Source organism: Filicampus tigris, chromosome 6, assembly GCF_054856515.1.
Source record: "Filicampus tigris isolate MCC_2025a chromosome 6, RoL_Ftig_1.0, whole genome shotgun sequence".
NCBI lineage: Eukaryota > Metazoa > Chordata > Actinopteri > Syngnathiformes > Syngnathidae > Filicampus > Filicampus tigris.
In genome coordinates this window covers 6,981,126-6,998,886 of record NC_141222.1, presented here as the reverse complement: position 1 = coordinate 6,998,886, position 17,761 = coordinate 6,981,126, and the positions used below count along the sequence as shown (strand labels likewise).

At 42.3% G+C, this 17,761-nt stretch overlaps 1 protein-coding gene and 1 pseudogene across 3 annotated transcripts; one reads left to right on the top strand and one right to left on the bottom strand.

Annotated features, from left to right (window-relative positions):
• Positions 1-15: 15 nt before the first annotated feature.
• Positions 16-3,621, bottom strand: LOC147145590 (uncharacterized; annotated as a pseudogene).
• On the top strand, positions 3,025-17,596 carry noctb (nocturnin b). Of its 3 annotated transcripts, none has more exons than XM_086032879.1 (7): positions 3,025-3,086; positions 3,762-3,908; positions 8,786-8,947; positions 13,916-14,073; positions 14,153-14,318; positions 15,814-16,145; positions 16,784-17,596. In XM_086032879.1, exons 3-7 carry the CDS (start codon positions 8,887-8,889, stop codon positions 17,303-17,305), a joined length of 1,239 nt encoding a protein of 412 aa, XP_085889005.1. In that variant the 5' UTR covers positions 3,025-3,086; positions 3,762-3,908; positions 8,786-8,886; the 3' UTR covers positions 17,306-17,596. The 3 variants fall into 3 exon arrangements, with proteins under 3 accessions (XP_085889005.1, XP_085889004.1, XP_085889006.1); XM_086032878.1 differs by lacking the exon at positions 3,025-3,086 and adding an exon at positions 3,412-3,602; XM_086032880.1 differs by lacking the exons at positions 3,025-3,086; positions 3,762-3,908; positions 8,786-8,947 and adding an exon at positions 11,091-12,501.
• Positions 17,597-17,761: the final 165 nt, after the last annotated feature.

Here is a 17,761-nt window from a genome sequence, read left to right as displayed (position 1 = left end):
TCACAATGCCATATTTCAACTAGTGGGTTTGCATAGAACATATTCTTGAAAAAAATATGTTTGGGTGAATTTCCACTTAAAAAGGCTTTTATGCTTGAGGTGTGTGCAGAGCAGAGGATAGAGTCCATACCAGGTGGGTCGACAGTGACTGGCCCATGGGTTCAACTCTCGTGTCTGCTCGTATTTGCAACACGCCGTGGGGATGTATAAAGGGGCTGGAATGGTGGCTGGAGTCAGGTTAAAAGAACACCCTGGAATTGGGAGAGTCTCTTGGAGATGGCAGGGTGTGACATCACTTCCTCAATGCAGCCCTGCACAACACTAAAGAAACATGGAACAAGTAGTAGGGCTTCACTTGCAGGACCGCATTCTAGATTCAGTGATTCCTTGAGTAACATACATATTGCCTTTCTCCAGAAAGGTTGTTGAAAAGGTTGTTGACTTTGGGTGAGGGACACTTCCTGCACATTTCTCTCTGGTTATTGGCTGGAGTCTCATCTTGCCCTCCCAGTAAAAGCAGATTACGATGGGAGGGTCCCCACTCTTGGGCCATCATCTTCACTTGGACTTCTAAACTTTGAAGGCTGTTGTCCGGCGTGACGCTCTGGAAAAGTCATTAGGTGGCCAGCATGACTTTGTGACAGTTAAAGTTTGTGTCTATGTAATGCGCCCAGAGTGTGACAAAGCTCTCATTATTGCCTTCCCAGTTGTGGACCCAAACATCTGCAAGTAAGCAACCTTGCGCTATTGTCTGGGAGGTCGCCTTCGTCTCCTGCACTCATACTCTATTGGAGCCGCGTGATCACGTGTCTCTCCATTTTCTCAACTACTCGACATCCTTAGCATATCAGCAATATTTTACTGTGATCTTCTTTTAGGAGCTTCTCAATTAGAAAATGTGATGGAAGTTCATTGTACGAAGGAAAATGGGAGTGGATGAGGTTGATGAAGCCTTTACCGCCTACCAGCACGGGGGGCTGAGATCTCTGATGAGAAAATTGGCAATGGCTTTGGTCACTTGAGTCTAGAGAAAGCGTCCAGACCAAGGTGGTGTTAGCTATCACTGACCAAATGTAAAACTAAACATTTTCAAAGTTCAAGGTGCAATTTAAAAATCTAGATGTATTATGAGATACAGGGCAGCACGGTGCCCAAGTGGTTAGTGCGTGATTGTGAGCATGAATGGTTGTTTGTCTCCGTAGCACTACCTTTCACCTGAAGTCAGCTGGGATAAGACGCCAGCTCAGCCATGACCCAAATGAGGACAATAGACTTTTCACAGAAGTCGAACTACGTTTCCTCCAGAAAGCATTGTCAGCAGCTATGAACAGAAAATGACATTAGATACTACTTATCTAGACATAAAATAAGACGACGGCTACATTAGCAATTTAGCATTCGCTCGAATACTGGAAGACGCTAACGGGTGACGTCAGCCATGACGAAGAGATCGATGTCAAAACCAATCACATCTGTTTTCTGAAGCTGAGCTATGATTGGTCGTTATCTGAGCCCTGCGGGTGTGTGATGTAATTTTCAGTCGACAGAAGTGACAAAATGGCCGCCCCCGAAAATGGCTAAAAATGGGTGGATTTTGTTGCTTAACTCATATTCCACACACACAATATGAATCAGAATGCTGTGTTTCAACTAAAAGGCCTGCATAGAACATATTCTTAAAAAATACATGTTTGGGTTGTCTTTAAGACCCATGCTAATTGCCAACAGGAGCTTATGACTGGCCAAGCCTATTTCTTTGTGAATGCTGTTATTATGTACAAAAAGAGAATGATGATTGATTACACGACATTGATGTTTTGTTTTTAACAATGAGATTCCTTTTTTTCTTTTCTACAATATCGTGAGCTTTTATACAGTATCGTGAGCTTTTTATACAGTATATCGCCAACCTCCCCACAATATCGTATTAATTATCGTATATTTTAGTTCATATCATGACGCTATCGTATCGCTACATTTGGATATCATGACATCCCTAGCAAACATGCATACATACATACAAGCATGGGTGCATGCATGCATACATACATACATACATACATACATACATACATACATACATACATGAATACATACATACAATGTAAAATCAATTATGTGAATCGTGCGTGCACTTGATTCGCTGTGGAAATCCTGAGTGGAAAGGATAACAACAACATATAATGACAAAAGTAAAAATACATAAAAACAAAAAAATATTTAAAAATTAAATATAATCTCAATTTCAAAATAAATGTGGCAATAAATACACAAATAGATACAATTAAATATCCATTTATTTATAGTTCATTTTATTTTTTTCAATTATATTTTTTCATATTTGTTTTTATTTTCACTTTCATCTTTTTTTTATTTTGGCAGTTTGGGGTCCTCCATAGTCTTCAAAAATCTAGCTACAGAAAATTTGTGAATGACACAATACACGTGTTTTTTTTTCCCGAACATTCTGAAAGTTATGATATATAATATATTATTGCTGGCAAAAAAAATCATACACACATACATTGTGCAAGGTGAAGCCCATATTCAGAGCTCTTGAGAGACAAATGCAAGATAATTATGTCAAGGCCTTGAAACACATGACATCCCTGATGAAATCTAATGTATATCGGAGATAGGTGTGCACGTTTTTTTCTGTTAATCTTTTGCCACTGCCTTGTGAACTGCACTTATATCAACTGATACTGACTACCAAGATGTTTGTACATGTTAGTGCGTAAGTAACTCTCTCGACCAAGTTCTCGCACGATTCACGACATAATAACGCTAGGTGTCGAATTGCCATATATAGTCTATCTATATAATATAGATAAATGTAGGCTCACAATGCATTGGCAGTTTTAATGCGAAGATACAATCACATGATCCGTGTCACCTTTGCGTCGTAATGTTTACCAAAAAAAAAAAAAAAAAACGACCGCTGCCTCATTTATGCCCCAATCGAGGCACCTGCCTTTGCATTTCCTCCTTCTGTCGGGAGATGTCGCAACTCCATTCGACCTGCTGCCGCTGCCTTTTCTCATTCCGTGGCATCAAACTTTTTTCTGAACGGCTTCTTTTTGTTCGTATGTGTTTATAAACGACTTGTTTTTGTTAGTTCTCAATATACACGGTTAAAATCTAAAAAGGCTTACAACAAAATACCTGCTGCAGTCAATTCATGAAATATTTTCTCGTTTTTGTGGTGGACTTTGTACGCGTACGCTGTTCTGTACTATTTATTTATTCATGTATTTATTTATTTATTTTTATTTTGGTACTCTTGTTTCCCTGTGCGTCATGAAATAATGTAGGCTATCTGTCATTCTGTCCTATCAAACTCTGGGCGACCACTGGGTGGGACTAACGCAAAAATAATAACATTTATAAATTATTTTCTCAGCCCCCAACAACGAGGCAACAATAACTGATGATTTGTATTGGACAACTTTTAACCCACTTCTGGCTGTCTGGCGCGTTGTTCCTTTAAATCTAAAACTCATGGTTGTTCTGTAACGTGTGTTTCCAAGTGACGATGTGTCGTTCTGTTTTTGATCGCTGTCCAGCACAGTTTAGATATGGAGTACGAGATACCGACTGAGGTGAGGGGTGGAAGGCCATGTTACCGAGAAGCCGTTGAAGACGGGTCCTTTGGGCACTGTGATACGAAATATCACATAAAGTTAATATGTGTAAATTTTGGGCCCCGCATTAGAGATTTTCTCTGACATTTTTGACACTGCAATGTGCATGTTTTTTAGGCTATCATATCATGTCACGATTTGCTGCGCGTGAGAATGACGACAACATTCTGCGACAGCCAGGGTTGCCAGAAGCTCATGTCAATAAATCTCCGCACAAAGCTGCAGAACAAATAGAATGACTACGTTGAAGACTTCATTGCCAAGGTAAGATATATTAGATATAATACCGCGCATAAAAACAATCAACAAAATATCAACACTTACATTATTTCTTGGCAATGTCTCTGATGGTGTGAACTTTTATCCCACACAGAAAAAAACTAGCATTGACCAACTTCGGCGTCGTGTGTACTAAATGTCAATAGAGTAAATTGAATAAAGAATGCGGTGCTTGTTTATTTAGTCTACTCCGTTTATTACTTTTCACATTTTTATCGTTGGTTCACGCAAATCTGAGCTCTTGAAACATCCAGGAATTTGAACATTTAAAAGAATCCACAAACAGTAATGAAGTTGTTGACGAGCTAGATAGTTCTTGAAGTAAACAGTTGCTAATTAAGCCGTAATTAAATATGTTATGGCTGCAACAGCTTGCCGTAGCGTAGCTCCCTCAAGGAAGTGTTTGTGTTACCATGACGACGTAGCTCCGAAACTGTTCATATTAGCAGTACACACTTCCTAGATACAGACAAAGACATCCAGCGTGTTGAAAAATGGCAAATTCCCTTGTTCCCGAGTTGCCGGCTGTTTTGAGGGCTCTTGTACATATCAAGGATCTGGATAAACAGCTTCGGGAAGCAAGCATTCCGTTCTCTGCTGAGGCCAGCCTTCACCTGGCTGAGTTATCCAACGCCATCACTGAACTGAAGGCAGAGAGACATGCCGCCCATGAATATTTAGAAGTTCAGCTCATCGAAAACAGTAAGCTGAGACACCAAATTAGCAACACAAAGCAACAAACACGCGAGCGAGTGAAGTCCAATATGGATGCTTCTCAGGAGGTAAAGCAGCTACACCAAGATCTCAAGATGATCGCTCAACTCCAAGAAGCCACAGAGAGGAAATTGCAAGTACTTCTCAGTCAAACCGAAGCTCTGCGGCGAGAGCGGGAACATATTAAAGAAGAGCATGATGGCACCATTGCTACTGTGAGTGATAGTATCGCCCTCAAGGACAGCTTGCAGAGTCAGCTTGACCACACACAGCTAGAGATAGAGAAGCTGAGGAATGGCATTACCGCTGTGGAAGGGAAAACAGTTACGTTGCAAACAAACATGGCCCTCGAGAGAGAGGCGTTCTTACTGCAACAAGACAACCTGGCAAGAGATATGTGCCGCGCTGAGGAAACAAACAAGCGGCAGAAGCAAGTGATCACAAAGTGCAGAAGAGATTTGAAAAGCGTTACTGACGAGAAAAAAGCCGTATGCGACTGTTTGGCTACACTCCAAGTAGACATTTCAGAGATGGAGAGAAACCTGCAAAAACTAACCACATCTCGTTGCCAGTGCGAGAAAGAGCTGCAAGGGGAGATCCAAATGCAGCGAGAATTGGCCAAACAGAAGCAAATGTTAAAGGAGACTTCGCATGAGTTAAGGAATGGAATCAGCGCAACTCTACAGTTTCTTAAACAGGAAATCGTCAGCGTGGATGAGAAGATAGCAGACAGCAGAGGATCGGGAAATTCCTGTCAGGACTCCCTCACCAAGATGTACGAGGTGTTCAAGCGACAACAAGATGAAGAAGATGAAGTCAGGGCGCAGCATTTCCACATCTCACAGCGGCTGGTGCGCTCAAAGCTGCTGCTGGAAATATGCGTGGCGTTCTTGGCCAAACAAGGCAAGGAGATTCAAGAAATGCAGCAAAACACCTCGGAACTCATAGAAGCGGACACCGTCAACAAGCAAATACTGAAGAGGAGTCAGCGAGACCTGTGCGCTCAGGTGGACGCTGGAAGGAAGAACATTGCTCATCTTGAAGTGGAGGTGAGGCGGCTAAGCAGCCTCTTGAAGGAGGCCAAGAGGGAGCAGGAAGAGCATGTGACTAACATGACCTCTGACATCAACGGCATGCAGAGCACATATGAGGAGCTGCGGCGAGAGCAAGCCGACCACCTGCGGCGCCAGCCGGTATGCGTCTCTCAGTGGGAGAGGGGTCGCAGAGAGACGGAGAACAAGTACATTCAAGAAATCGGCAGCTTCACCGCCGATTTGGAGACGCTCACGAGAAGCAACCGGGAGAAGCGGCGGCAGCTCGGGGAGAAAGAGGCGCTTCTGAGGCAGCTGGAGCTCAAGTGTGATGAGGAGCAGTCAAGACATGGGGATTTGGAAACGCTCGCCTTGGAGCTGAGGAGGAGGACAAACGATCTGGAGCTGGCGATTGAGGAACTGATGACGAGTACCGAGACTCTGCTTGAGCCCAAAGAGGAGCTGAAGGCTGAGCTGGAGAAGCTGAGAGCAACTTTAGTTTCGTGTCTTGATACACAAGCGTCGGAGCTGAGGCATGTGGAGAAAGACATCTATGAGTATGAGGTGACATTGGGACAGGTGAGACTAGAGAACGGCAGATTGCGTCTCGCCATCAGACGCACCGCAGATGATGTGAGCAGAACCGGCGAGAGCAGAGATTCCTACCGGCAGGACATTGACCAGTTCGACAAGGCAAGTGAGGCCTTAGTGGGTAGCACACGCCAAGCCTGGATGGAAGATTTGATGTTAACTGAGAGCTGTCAGAGAAGAGATGACGCTCTGCTGGCGTCCATGACTGACCTGTTGAAACATCTGGAGACCAGGAAACGACACTTGGAAAGCGTCGCTACACTCCAGCAGCAACAAATGTTCCATTTGAGGAAAAGATTGGAGCCTTGAAAGGGAAGTCAACGCAAACTCTTTTTTTTTCCAAGAATATGTTCTATGCAAGACCACTAGTTGAAACAGGGCATTCTGGTAAGTATTGCATTTGTGGAATAAGTGTTAATGTACTCGTTTTTAGCTCTCTGGGGGCAGCCATTTTGTCTTCTGTCGACTGAAAATTACATCGCAAGAGCTCACAACGACCAATCACGGCTCAGACTCAGAAAACAGGTCAGCCGTGATTGGTCATTGTGAGCACTTGTGATGTCATTTTCAGTCGTCAGAAGACAAAATGGCCGCCCCCAGAGATGGCTAAAAACGATTGCAATTTGCTGCTTAATTTATATTCCACAAACGCAATATTAATCAGAATGCCGTGTTTCAACTAGTGGGCCTGCCGGGAACCTATTCTTGAAAAAAAAAAGTTTGGGTTGCCTTCCGCTTAAAGCAAATCGGAGTTGAACAATATTTGTCATGGGAATTGTTTTGGTCACTATATTAGTATGCTCATGTGTTCAGGTTTTAAGCCTCACAAGTAGGGCTGTTCGAGACCACTTTTTTCCGATTGATCCAGTACGAGTATTGCCTCTGAGTACTCACCGATCTAGAGAACTGATACTTCTCGTACTTTTGATGTATCAAATTTCACTAAAAGAGGAAGCCAATCCAAAAATTGTATTTACAATAATATGTTCAAAACAGTCTAAAACAGCATTCTGATTGATATTGTGGTTGTGGAATATGAGTGAATCCATCCGCTTTTATCCTTCTCAGGGGGCAGCCATTTTGTCAATTCGGTCGACTGAAAATGACATCACAGTTGCTCAGGTAACGACCAATCACAGTTCCCCTGTTTTCTGAAGCTGAGCCATGATTGGTTGTTACCTGAACCTTGAGCAACTATGTTTATTGTTAGCAGACAGCAAGTGACAAAATGGCCACCCCACTGAAATGGCTAAAAACAGGGGAATTTTGCTGCTTAACTTATATTCCAAAAACGCAATATTACTCAGAATGTTGTGTTCGGACTCGTGGGGGCGTATAGAACATATTAATGTCAAGAACAGTTTTGAGTAGCCTTCCCCTTTAACACAATGAAAAAAATTTGAACAAATACGTTTCTTTCTGTCTGACACAGATGATGATTTGCCAATATGTTAACCTGCCGCAACTACTGCAGAGGAGGACTTAGTTCTGTCAGATTTTTAATTTTTTTTTTTTTAATCAGTGGCTGGTATCGGTCCGATACAAACACATGAATGCCTGTATACATGTTGTTCTGAGTAACTAGAACGGGATGACCACACTGGCGAGGAGTCACTGTGTGGCATTCGGTTCGAAACTTAATTATGTTGCGCTTTTCCCCTTCAATAAAGACAACAAAAGACACTCAGTGAGCTCAAGGAATGATTGCTCTTTTCCAGAAATTTCCCAACAACAAGAAAAATAACAATATTACTGTGTTTTATTTACTGTATATTGTGTCTTCCAATGTAATCAAAAGTACATCACAAAGGTTGACAAAAATGTTGCATTCTAAAATGTTAGTGGAACAGGTGATGTTTCGAGATTCAATAGTGTCGAGGTCTGTACTTAAGATGTCTACCTCATGTTTCAGTGCCTACTGGATGGTTCACTATCTTACAAAGTAGTCTACTTAAAAAACTACTGTATATTAATTACAAAGCAAACTTCTCATAGTTCTTGAAAAGTTATAATGCACCACTGATTGGGAAGCACCGGTCTATCGATTTTGATTTGTCTTTAATATGCAACAGATGGGAAAAAAAAACTTTCATGTTGTGTTTCGTCATTTCCGAAAACCACTTTGTGATGTTAGCCGTGTACGCAATACTTTTCCGTCATGAATAATTCAGGTGTGAGACACACTTTACAGAACATATCTTCATCTTAACTGTACACATACCTGTACAGCACATTTCAGTTTTCTCATCATTTTGGTAATTTACAGGCTTGCAATTCCAGGTCATTTTTGCTTTGACTAGTGGGCTACGAGGGAAAGTCTCTAACATGAATATAAAGAACATTTATTTATTTATTTATGCTGAAGCCTTTTAGAAATATGAATAAATGTGCGTATGATTGCAAACTGTCACGTACCCAGCAGGGGGCAGAATTAACTCTCTGTCTCTCTCTCTGTCTCTCTCTCTCTCTCTCTCTCTGTCTCTCTCTCTCTGTCTCTCTGTCTCTCTCTCCTTCCCGCTCTTGCAGTTACGGGATCAAGCAAGCACCGATACTGGCAACAACACAGGCTGACAGCTGGCACCTCACAGTGGAACTTCTGTAACGCCAGTGGCTGCTTTCAGACCCTCATGCTGGCAACGCAATTTGAGTGGACAATAAGGCTGCCCAAAAAAGAACACAAGAAAACAGGTAAGCTGTCAGAATGGTTTTTGCCCTAGTTTGTGTTTTTACTTGGCATGGAGTTGTAACTTTTTTTTTCTGTTGATGTTGTTGTTGTTGTTGTTGTTGTTGTCTGAAAAAGTATTTCACATTCTGAAACGTGCTTAGATTACTATTACTGTTGGTAATCTGCAGTTTTATTATATCTCATTATTTATATTTCATGTGGAAACAATGTTCCTTTAAATGACACATGTTTTGACACATGGTTGGCACACTTGACAAGTTGAATCTATTTCCAACCTTGTGGAGTTTGGCAGCTTTCACATCCTGTAGTTGTAGTCTCACTAGAGGTGCAGCAATTAATCACCAACTAATTCAGTTTCAAATAAATTGATCATCATTTGTGAAAATCCCTTTTCACCTGTTTTTAGCCATGGCAGGAGGCAGCCATTTCGTCACTTACTGTCAACTGAAGATGACATCACACTTGCTCAGTGCTCAGGTAACGACCAATCACGGCTCACCGGCTTTCTGAAACCGAGCCATGATTGGACGTTACCTGAGCACTGAGCAAGCGTGATGTGAAGTGGCGAAATGGCCGCCTCCTGAGATGGCTAGATTTTGCTGCTTAACTAACAGTGCACAAGCACAATATTAATCAGAATGCTGTGTTTAGACTAGTGGAGCTGCATAGAACATATTATTGTTTATTGTAAAGAAAATGTTGCGATTGACTTCCCCTTTAAGGTGACATTGTCTTTAAAGTTGCTTTGCTGCATGAAGTGTGATTGAGTTCTTTAAATAACACGAGCGTTTGATTTTACAACTAGCTGAAATCGGAATGTAAAATGTCCTGCATATTGAACAGTGCACTGTACTGTAATGTCATGGTGCAATTGGCCTTTCCCAATATGGAAATGTCAATGTCCTCCGAAAGTATACAGCTCTCACTCTCGATCGCTCTCTCTTGCTCTCGCTCTTTTGATACACCCTAAGCCTGCTCATGTTTTCTCAACTTAGCACTTGATGTGCCTAAATAAGCTCACCCCCAATGTGCTACGTGTAAGGTTTGCCACACATCCCACACTAACACACTGCGCTTGCATGTCGTGACTTGTGGTTGCTGAATAGCCGGTGTGTACAGACGTGAGCCTTGTGCACACACAAACATGAGTCATCGCTTCTAGGCCACGAGAACCTTATGTTCTGTCTTACCATGCTGCTGTCACGTCATAGTATAGCCATGAGAGGATGTCCTCTCAAGGAGAATTCATCCAGTGCCGGGTGGCAGAGCAAAATATGGCAAATTAACCAGATTTGCTGTCCATTTCCAACTCTTGCAACGCTATAGACCTACTGGGAATCCATATACTAAAAGCAGCCTTCTGTTATCAGAATTGAGCAATGTCAGCTGTAGTGCCGATACGCGCTCATTCTGAAGTGCTAACTGTAAACGCGCAATGGGCATAGTGCACTGTGCAGTGTACTTTCAAACCACATTTCCCCACGTGCTATCTTTGGAAGCATTTTACAGCTTAATTTGGGTCACACAGCAGCAAGAGCTCCAAAGTCACCGACTTTCATACAAGGTAAAGCCAAAATATAAGAGAGAGATTCTGAATTTGCTTATGCTACAGTTCAAATCTAATTGGATTGATCTGATTTCATTATTTGATCTGGCAATTTTGTCCACCGTAACAACACGAGCTAGCTGTGGTCCTTAAAGAGGAGATCAACCGAAACGCATTTTTTTCAAGAATATGTTCCCAGCAGGCCCACTAGTTGAAACACGGCATTCTGATTAATATTGCATTTGTGGAATATGAGTTAAGCAGCAAAATCCACCTGTTTTTAGCCATCTCAGGGGGCGGCCATTTTGTCATTTCTGTCAACTGAAAATGACATCACATCTACTCAAGGCTCAGGTAACGACCAATCACTGCTCAGCTTCAGAAAACAGGTCAGCCGTGATTGGCCGTTACCTGAGCCCTGAGCAGTTGTGATGTCATTTACTGTCGACAGAAGTGACAAAATGGCCGCCCCCTGACATGGCTAAAAACGGGTGGATTTTGCTGCTTAACTCATATTTCATATTAATCATATTGCCTTGTTTCAACTAGTGGGCCTGCTGGGAACATATTCTTGAAATAATATGTTTGGGTTGACTTAAATGTGATTTACAGGAAAAATCTATGAACCATACTGTTGATGTGTAATACATGTCCGATCATTTTATTTTGGCAGTTCTGCAGAAGTGTGTATGTTCTATTTTGGTGGTGTTCTGCCTCCACAGAATACTATACTTGTCATCTTGTGGTGGAAAAGTACAATGGGAGAAATGACGCTTGTAAAACCGCAACTAGGAGGCGTTGCCACACGCTTACAGCGGAAGTCATTGCTTAATCCCTAAGAGGCATGCGCACACGCGCGCACACTCACACACACACACACACACCCACACACACCCTAGTTTAGACAATTGTTGCCATGATGTGACAGCTGAACCATTGTAGAGATCAGTCATCTTTTGGTGTATCTGTTTATAATATAACTGAGAGCTACTTCTTGGGTACTGATTAATGTGAAGGGCTACCAGTTTCCTAAGCACTTCTGAAATGACAAATTTGCTCAAATTACTTTTTATAATGTTATTATTGTATGCTATCAATTAGGGCTGTGCAATTAATTGAAATTCAATTCCAATTACCATTATTACACTCCACGATTACAAAATTGGTATAATCGTAAAAAAACGATTATATGCATTTATATCCAACAAATATGTTTGTTTGCACAAGGAAATCATACTTGAATTTATACATTTGCACCTTTTTAAAAAAAAACTTATAATACCACATTTTTGGAAATTTTGTTTGGACCAAAAAGGAACCTACATAATTATGGTGTTTCAAAGAAATGTATTTGTCTTTAGATTTTTTTTACTTTTAAACACGTTCTTGTTTTGTACCAAAAAAAAAAAAGAATAATCGTGATTATTACCAAAGTTATCGTGATTATTTTTTTCATAATCGAGCAGCCCTACTATCAATAATGAATGTTCTTCATTAACGTGACACTGATTATGTTATTATTCACTCTCACAACAATTACGAATGTCACCATCACTGATGAGCTATTTTTAGAACAGGCCCCGGGCTCCTCGTGCAGGGGATCATCAGGGGCTATCTGGTGCCCACGGGCACCACAGTGGTGACCCCTGGTTTACACCGTGTTTATATTTACTGAGGTACCGTGACGACAAGCGCCACACAATTTGCGCGCGCCATTGTGTGTGTTTGCGTCAAGGTGTTGTGAGAGAGCAGCAGTGTGCTCACACGCTGCCTCACCAGCGCATGACCTCGCATAGCCCTTTTAATGGGTGGGATGACGTCTCTCAGCTTCCTAATCTAAGTCCCGCCCCCGAAGGTTTATAGGCTGCAGTAAGCAGAGCCAAGTGAGATCTCTGCTTACACTCAGCTCACGGATCGTAACGCTTTCAACTTCATCTCCTGGCGGCGCAGTGAATGCAACAATCCTGAGCGTACAGCGGACGTAGTCGAGAACACTGATGGAGACAATGAGTAAGACGCTTGTCGTTGCTGTGTTTGTCTTGAAGCTGCGTTTAATGTGATTTCTTCTCCACGTTTAAGGAGGCAATGTGGGAGGTTTTAAATTGAGCGGCAACTGCCGCTTGCACGTCATTATTGGAATCTATAGCGGGCTGCATGTGTTCAACTAGATGTGGCAGCGATGTGCAAAGTCTCAATATTGGTACTTTGATAGCAAGCATGCGCCACAATTTGCAAATTTCAACAAAAAAATACATGTATGCGTATTTGTCATACGATTGTTCCCATATTTTTTTATATCACTGGCGTCGGGCCATAACCTCATAATTCACATTTTGGTGAATTTCATATTTTTTTTCCCAAATTTATTGTTTTGGTCAGTGTTATTGTTAGATATTACTGACCAATCTAAAGTGTTGAAAATGGCTTGCTCTCGGTCATGATGCCATGCTAATGGTTGAACAAACTTGCCATTTTTGGAGTCTCCTGAAAAGTGACCAATTTGGAGGTAAAAGGTTTTGGCCCGACGCAAGCGATATGTCCAATATATGAGTGTATTTTTACACCGCTGGAAACTTCAACAATATCAATTGTACTACACATTCTTAAATCCAAGAAGTGCTACGGATGGATCATTCTTCCATTTTGAATACAGATTTTTGAATTGAATCTCAGTGTACAAAATACCTCATTGTGATGTGTGTATGAATTGATTCTCGTGTTGCACGTTTGCTAGGGCTATTGACAAAAACATGTTTTGGCAGGTCAACTGCAAATCAATATGACCCAGATTGGTTTAGTCGATTTGGCAAGAGCTTGCGACATAAACGTGTGGATACTTTAGTTCCCTTTGAAAAGCAATGTTATCGTACCTTATTCCACCACGTTACAATCGAGGCGCAGTTTCAGCGGGGAATGTCGGACTGATCAACTAACAGTGATTTTCCACTAAGTGGCTTTGTGTCACAGACCAGTTGCAGTGTCAAAGGCGAAGAGTTAAATCCACTAGTTAATTGATAGCATATGCTTCTGCGCACCCCAACACATACAAATGCAATTTCTGTTAAAACATAAACTCAATTTGTCGAGCATTTTGTCAACCACACCACTGCATAGCTGCTAACTTTTGAGTCATGGAAAAATGTCTAAGTGGAAATGACCACTAAGCCACTCTTTCCAGTAATTTGGGATGGAACAAATTTCTCTCCGAGTTGAACTGGAGCCTATCACGGCTGAACTTGTGGCGAGCGGGATCCTAGGGTACACTCTGGACTGATCACAAGCCAATCACAAACAAAACAAAAAAACTTCGCACTCACATTGACATCTTTGGGCAATTTACAGTCTTTCCTAAATGGATTTTTTTTCTGCCTCTTGTGCCTAACGTGTAACTAACATTTCAGCGCGTGGGCGTTGTTCTTCGCAGGTTACCCAATGGGTGTCGGGGCCACCAGGCTGCACGCCGCCTTGGCTCACACCCTCAGCAGCAGCGGCGGCGCCAGCAGCCAGCGCGCCCCCCTCCCTCTGACCCACTTGGACCTTTACCAGCCAGCGGACACGATTCTGGATCCTGATTTCTGCCAGGTGAGGGAGCGGCTGCGAAATGGCACTTGTTGAATAAGTCGCACTGGGAGTGACCGCGTCCGTTTGGTTTGACTCCCAGGAGCAAAAGGGCTCCCCGTTGAGTCCCCTGGATCCAGCCCAGGTTCTGAGGCAGTGCGAGGTGGCCCTGGGTGATGGACCGCCACGCTTCCACAGGGCTTTCATTGGACGCTCCGATGGCAACGCCGGCACCGTCCGGGTGATGCAGTGGAACATTCTGGCCCAAGGTAGGAGACAGCTGTCGGACGCCATGTTTACACAAATTCCCTGCATGGCCGCCCGCGCGTTTGTACTTCAGACACGTTTTGGTGGTAATGATATGAGTGCCTCTCACAATTACGGAAGGCTTATACCAGACAGATTCTTTCTTTTTCATTCCAAGATTGGAAGCTTCACAAAAACAAAACTGGTCTTCAACTATTCCTCATGTGCCTGTTGTATGTCAGAACTATGGCCGTGTTCCCGTGGGAACGACCAGTAAGAGGACTCAAAAGTGCAAATGATGAATTGATTTTTTAAAACAAACAGATTGGCCAGGCCATTAGTAGAGAGAAGGAAAAAGGTCAAGTTAAAATGTGTACATCAAATACGGAAATGTATTTATTTAAATCAGTGGTTCTGTTGGAAAATGTCATCAGGTCACTCACTTGGGATGTAAGCTCAATTGTTAGTTCACAAACCATTTTCCAATGCGTGCTCGTTTAATCCCATCCATCTAGAGTCAGTAATTACCAGCCTGATGCTAATATTGGACAAATCCTTCAGTTCTCAGTGGCGTATTATACACAAATTGTACGGCTCACCAAGTACCGCTATCATGACCGTGTCAATTGCCGTGTGTTCCTAAAAAGTATATTTAGCATTTTTGTAAGCCACTGTGACACGATGCAACAGTTTGAACATTACCACTCATCTTAAATGTGGCAGATTTTTTTTTTTTTAAGTACCTACATGTATGAAAACAAACTGTTCTAAAAGATTAAATTAGCATCTATTTAAAAATGACATATAACTGAACTGTAATTAAAAAAAAAAAAGTACTGTACTGGGCTTTAAAAAAAAAAGTTGAAGCCATTGTAACATGCACATGTTTAAACATTTAATTCAGTGATTGTGTCATGTCACCAATAGTACATGACAGCCCGAGTAGCGCCAGCGCACTCGCACACTTTGAGAATCAGTGATTCTGAAATCACAAGTATTTAATTATTTTTAATACATTTCATTCAAATGAACTAACCACTTATTTTACTAGATAAATGTAAATGTTGAACTTTTTTTTGTAATTTTAGTTTTTTATGCTATTAAGATCTATAACTTAAGTAATCATTTAATGAAATAATGCATAAACATATTTGTCAAATATTTTTTTAAACTAATAATAATGATATGATTTCAAATGATTTTTCAGTAGACAATTGAATAAAAAAAAAGAAAGTGCTGATGGAATGCAACTTTTGCATTAATGTTAATGCTCAGTGGGCCAGATGAAAGAACGGCACCACTGATGTACATGATTGACTTGCTATATTTGTCGCTAGACGGCTGTTGTTCAACTCATTGGGAATGCGGATCCAATGTTTTAATGAAGTGAGGCACAGGAATGACGATTTTAAGCACACCCGCTGCTAGTCCATCTGCGGACTCTAAACTGAAGAACTCACACAGTGTGAAAGCAAACCCGAGTCTTAAAGTCCCATCTCTCTCTCTCTCTCTCATCAGCTCTCGGCGAAGGACTTGACAGTTTTGTGCTGTGTCCTCCGGAGGCCCTCAGCTGGTCCCGAAGGAAGTACCTCATCTTAGACGAGATCCTCACCTACCGACCTCACGTCCTGTGTCTGCAGGAAGTGGACCACTACTTTGACACCTTGCAGCCGGTTCTGGCCCGCCTGGGTTACAGCAGCAGGTTCTGCCCTAAGCCCTGGTCGCCGTGTCTGGATGTAGAGGGCAACAACGGCCCTGATGGCTGTGCGCTCTTCTTTGATGAGTCGCGCTTCGACTTTTTGGATTGCGTCAGTTTACAGCTCTCTGCCATGATGATTCCAACCAATCAGGTGCTTACAACCTTCTTGATGTCACAATTAACGCCGCGGGCCCTGCCTCAAGTTGTGAAAATCTGTAATTGATACTCCCTCAAAAGGTTTATAATTGCCACAAGATGGTGGCAAAGCACTCATTTTGTCGAAGGGAAACTCCTCAACTCACTTCAACACAGTTCCCCTGACACCAATATGCCACAAGATGGTGGAAAACCACTATTTGTGTATTAATGAAACTCCTCAATTCCAACATAGTTCCTTGACAGCAAGATGCCGCAAAATGGCAGCAACACACTGATTTTGTCTAAATGCCACGCGATGGTGACTAAAATAATTTTATTGCCAAAAACAGCAAGTAGATGGGTTTTTCAGCAAACAGTGGAAGATCGGTAGGTTCAAAAGAAAACCCGGGAATGGGTGAAATCATATGCAGTACTGTATAGCACAATGTAATGTTTTTAAGAAGCTGTTGTGAAATGTGTACACAGTTTAAAAGGGTTCCTAGGTGATGTAATAACATGTGTCATTAAATTAGCCCATTTTGAGAGGCTGGCCCAAAGGCGAGTCTGACTTTCGTCACTATGACAACCGGGAATGTTCTGACTATTGTTATTGTTATGAAGCATCTCTGACATGCCGCTCTGTTGTCTCAGGTCGCTTTGGTGATGATACTGCGTTGCCGAAGCACAAGGAGGTGCGTGTGCGTAGCCGTGACTCACCTGAAGGCCCGATCCGGCTGGGAGTGGCTGCGCAGTGCCCAAGGATCGGACCTCCTGCGTCAAGTTCAAAATGTGGTCCAGAATCATGCGGCGGAAACATCGGCGGGCTCCAATTTGCACATCCCTCTGATCATATGCGGCGATTTCAACGCAGTCCCGACAGAGGAGGTCTACTGTCGTTTTTTGGCTTCCCCTCTTGGTTTGGACTCGGCATATAAGAAACTCAGCCAAGATTGTTTGACGGAGCCGCAGTACACAACGTGGAAAATTCGCCCGACGGGGGAATGCTGCACCACTCTGGACTACATTTGGTACAGTCAGGACACGCTGAGGGTGGACGCCGTCTTGGACTTGCCGTCGGAGAAGGAGATTGGCCCTAACAGGCTTCCGTCCTTCAGCTATCCTTCAGACCACCTCTCTCTGGTTTGTGACTTCAGCTTTAAGGAGGACGAGTGACTGGGAAACACAAATTCTGTGGACATACAACACTTGGCCTGTGACCTTGTGCTGCAACAACAATGAGGAAGGAAAGAGAGCAAATATTCAAATGAACTGAAACCTTGTCTACCTCCTGAACTTTGACAGTGTTTCGATGTTTCCACATCTCTACTTCAAGTGTGCTCTGATGAACAAACGTGCATACTGTATGACTGTAATACCTCTGATATTAAATCCAGACTAAATTTGACAAACTAACATGCTGCTAGCACACTGACTGGAATAAACATAATTTTGTGATTGTTGCTATTTCTAGCATTACTTATATTTGACCCAATAATATAATCGGACTCTGTTAAAAGTTGCTACTTTTGCCCCCCAATTCCGTTGTTTACACATGCACTTGCAGCAGGATATTGTTTTCACATTAAATAACTGTATAGTGCTAATTTAGAAGAAAACTATGTTTCTAGA

Coding starts and splice junctions, on each gene's coding strand:
- noctb (XM_086032879.1), top strand. CDS start 8,887: ATGCTGGCAACGCAATTTGAGTGGACAATAAGGCTGCCCAAAAAAGAA. Junction 14,074..14,152: donor TGGATCCTGATTTCTGCCAG/GTGAGGGAGCGG, acceptor TTTGACTCCCAG/GAGCAAAAGGGCTCCCCGTT. Junction 14,319..15,813: donor GTGGAACATTCTGGCCCAAG/GTAGGAGACAGC, acceptor CTCTCTCATCAG/CTCTCGGCGAAGGACTTGAC.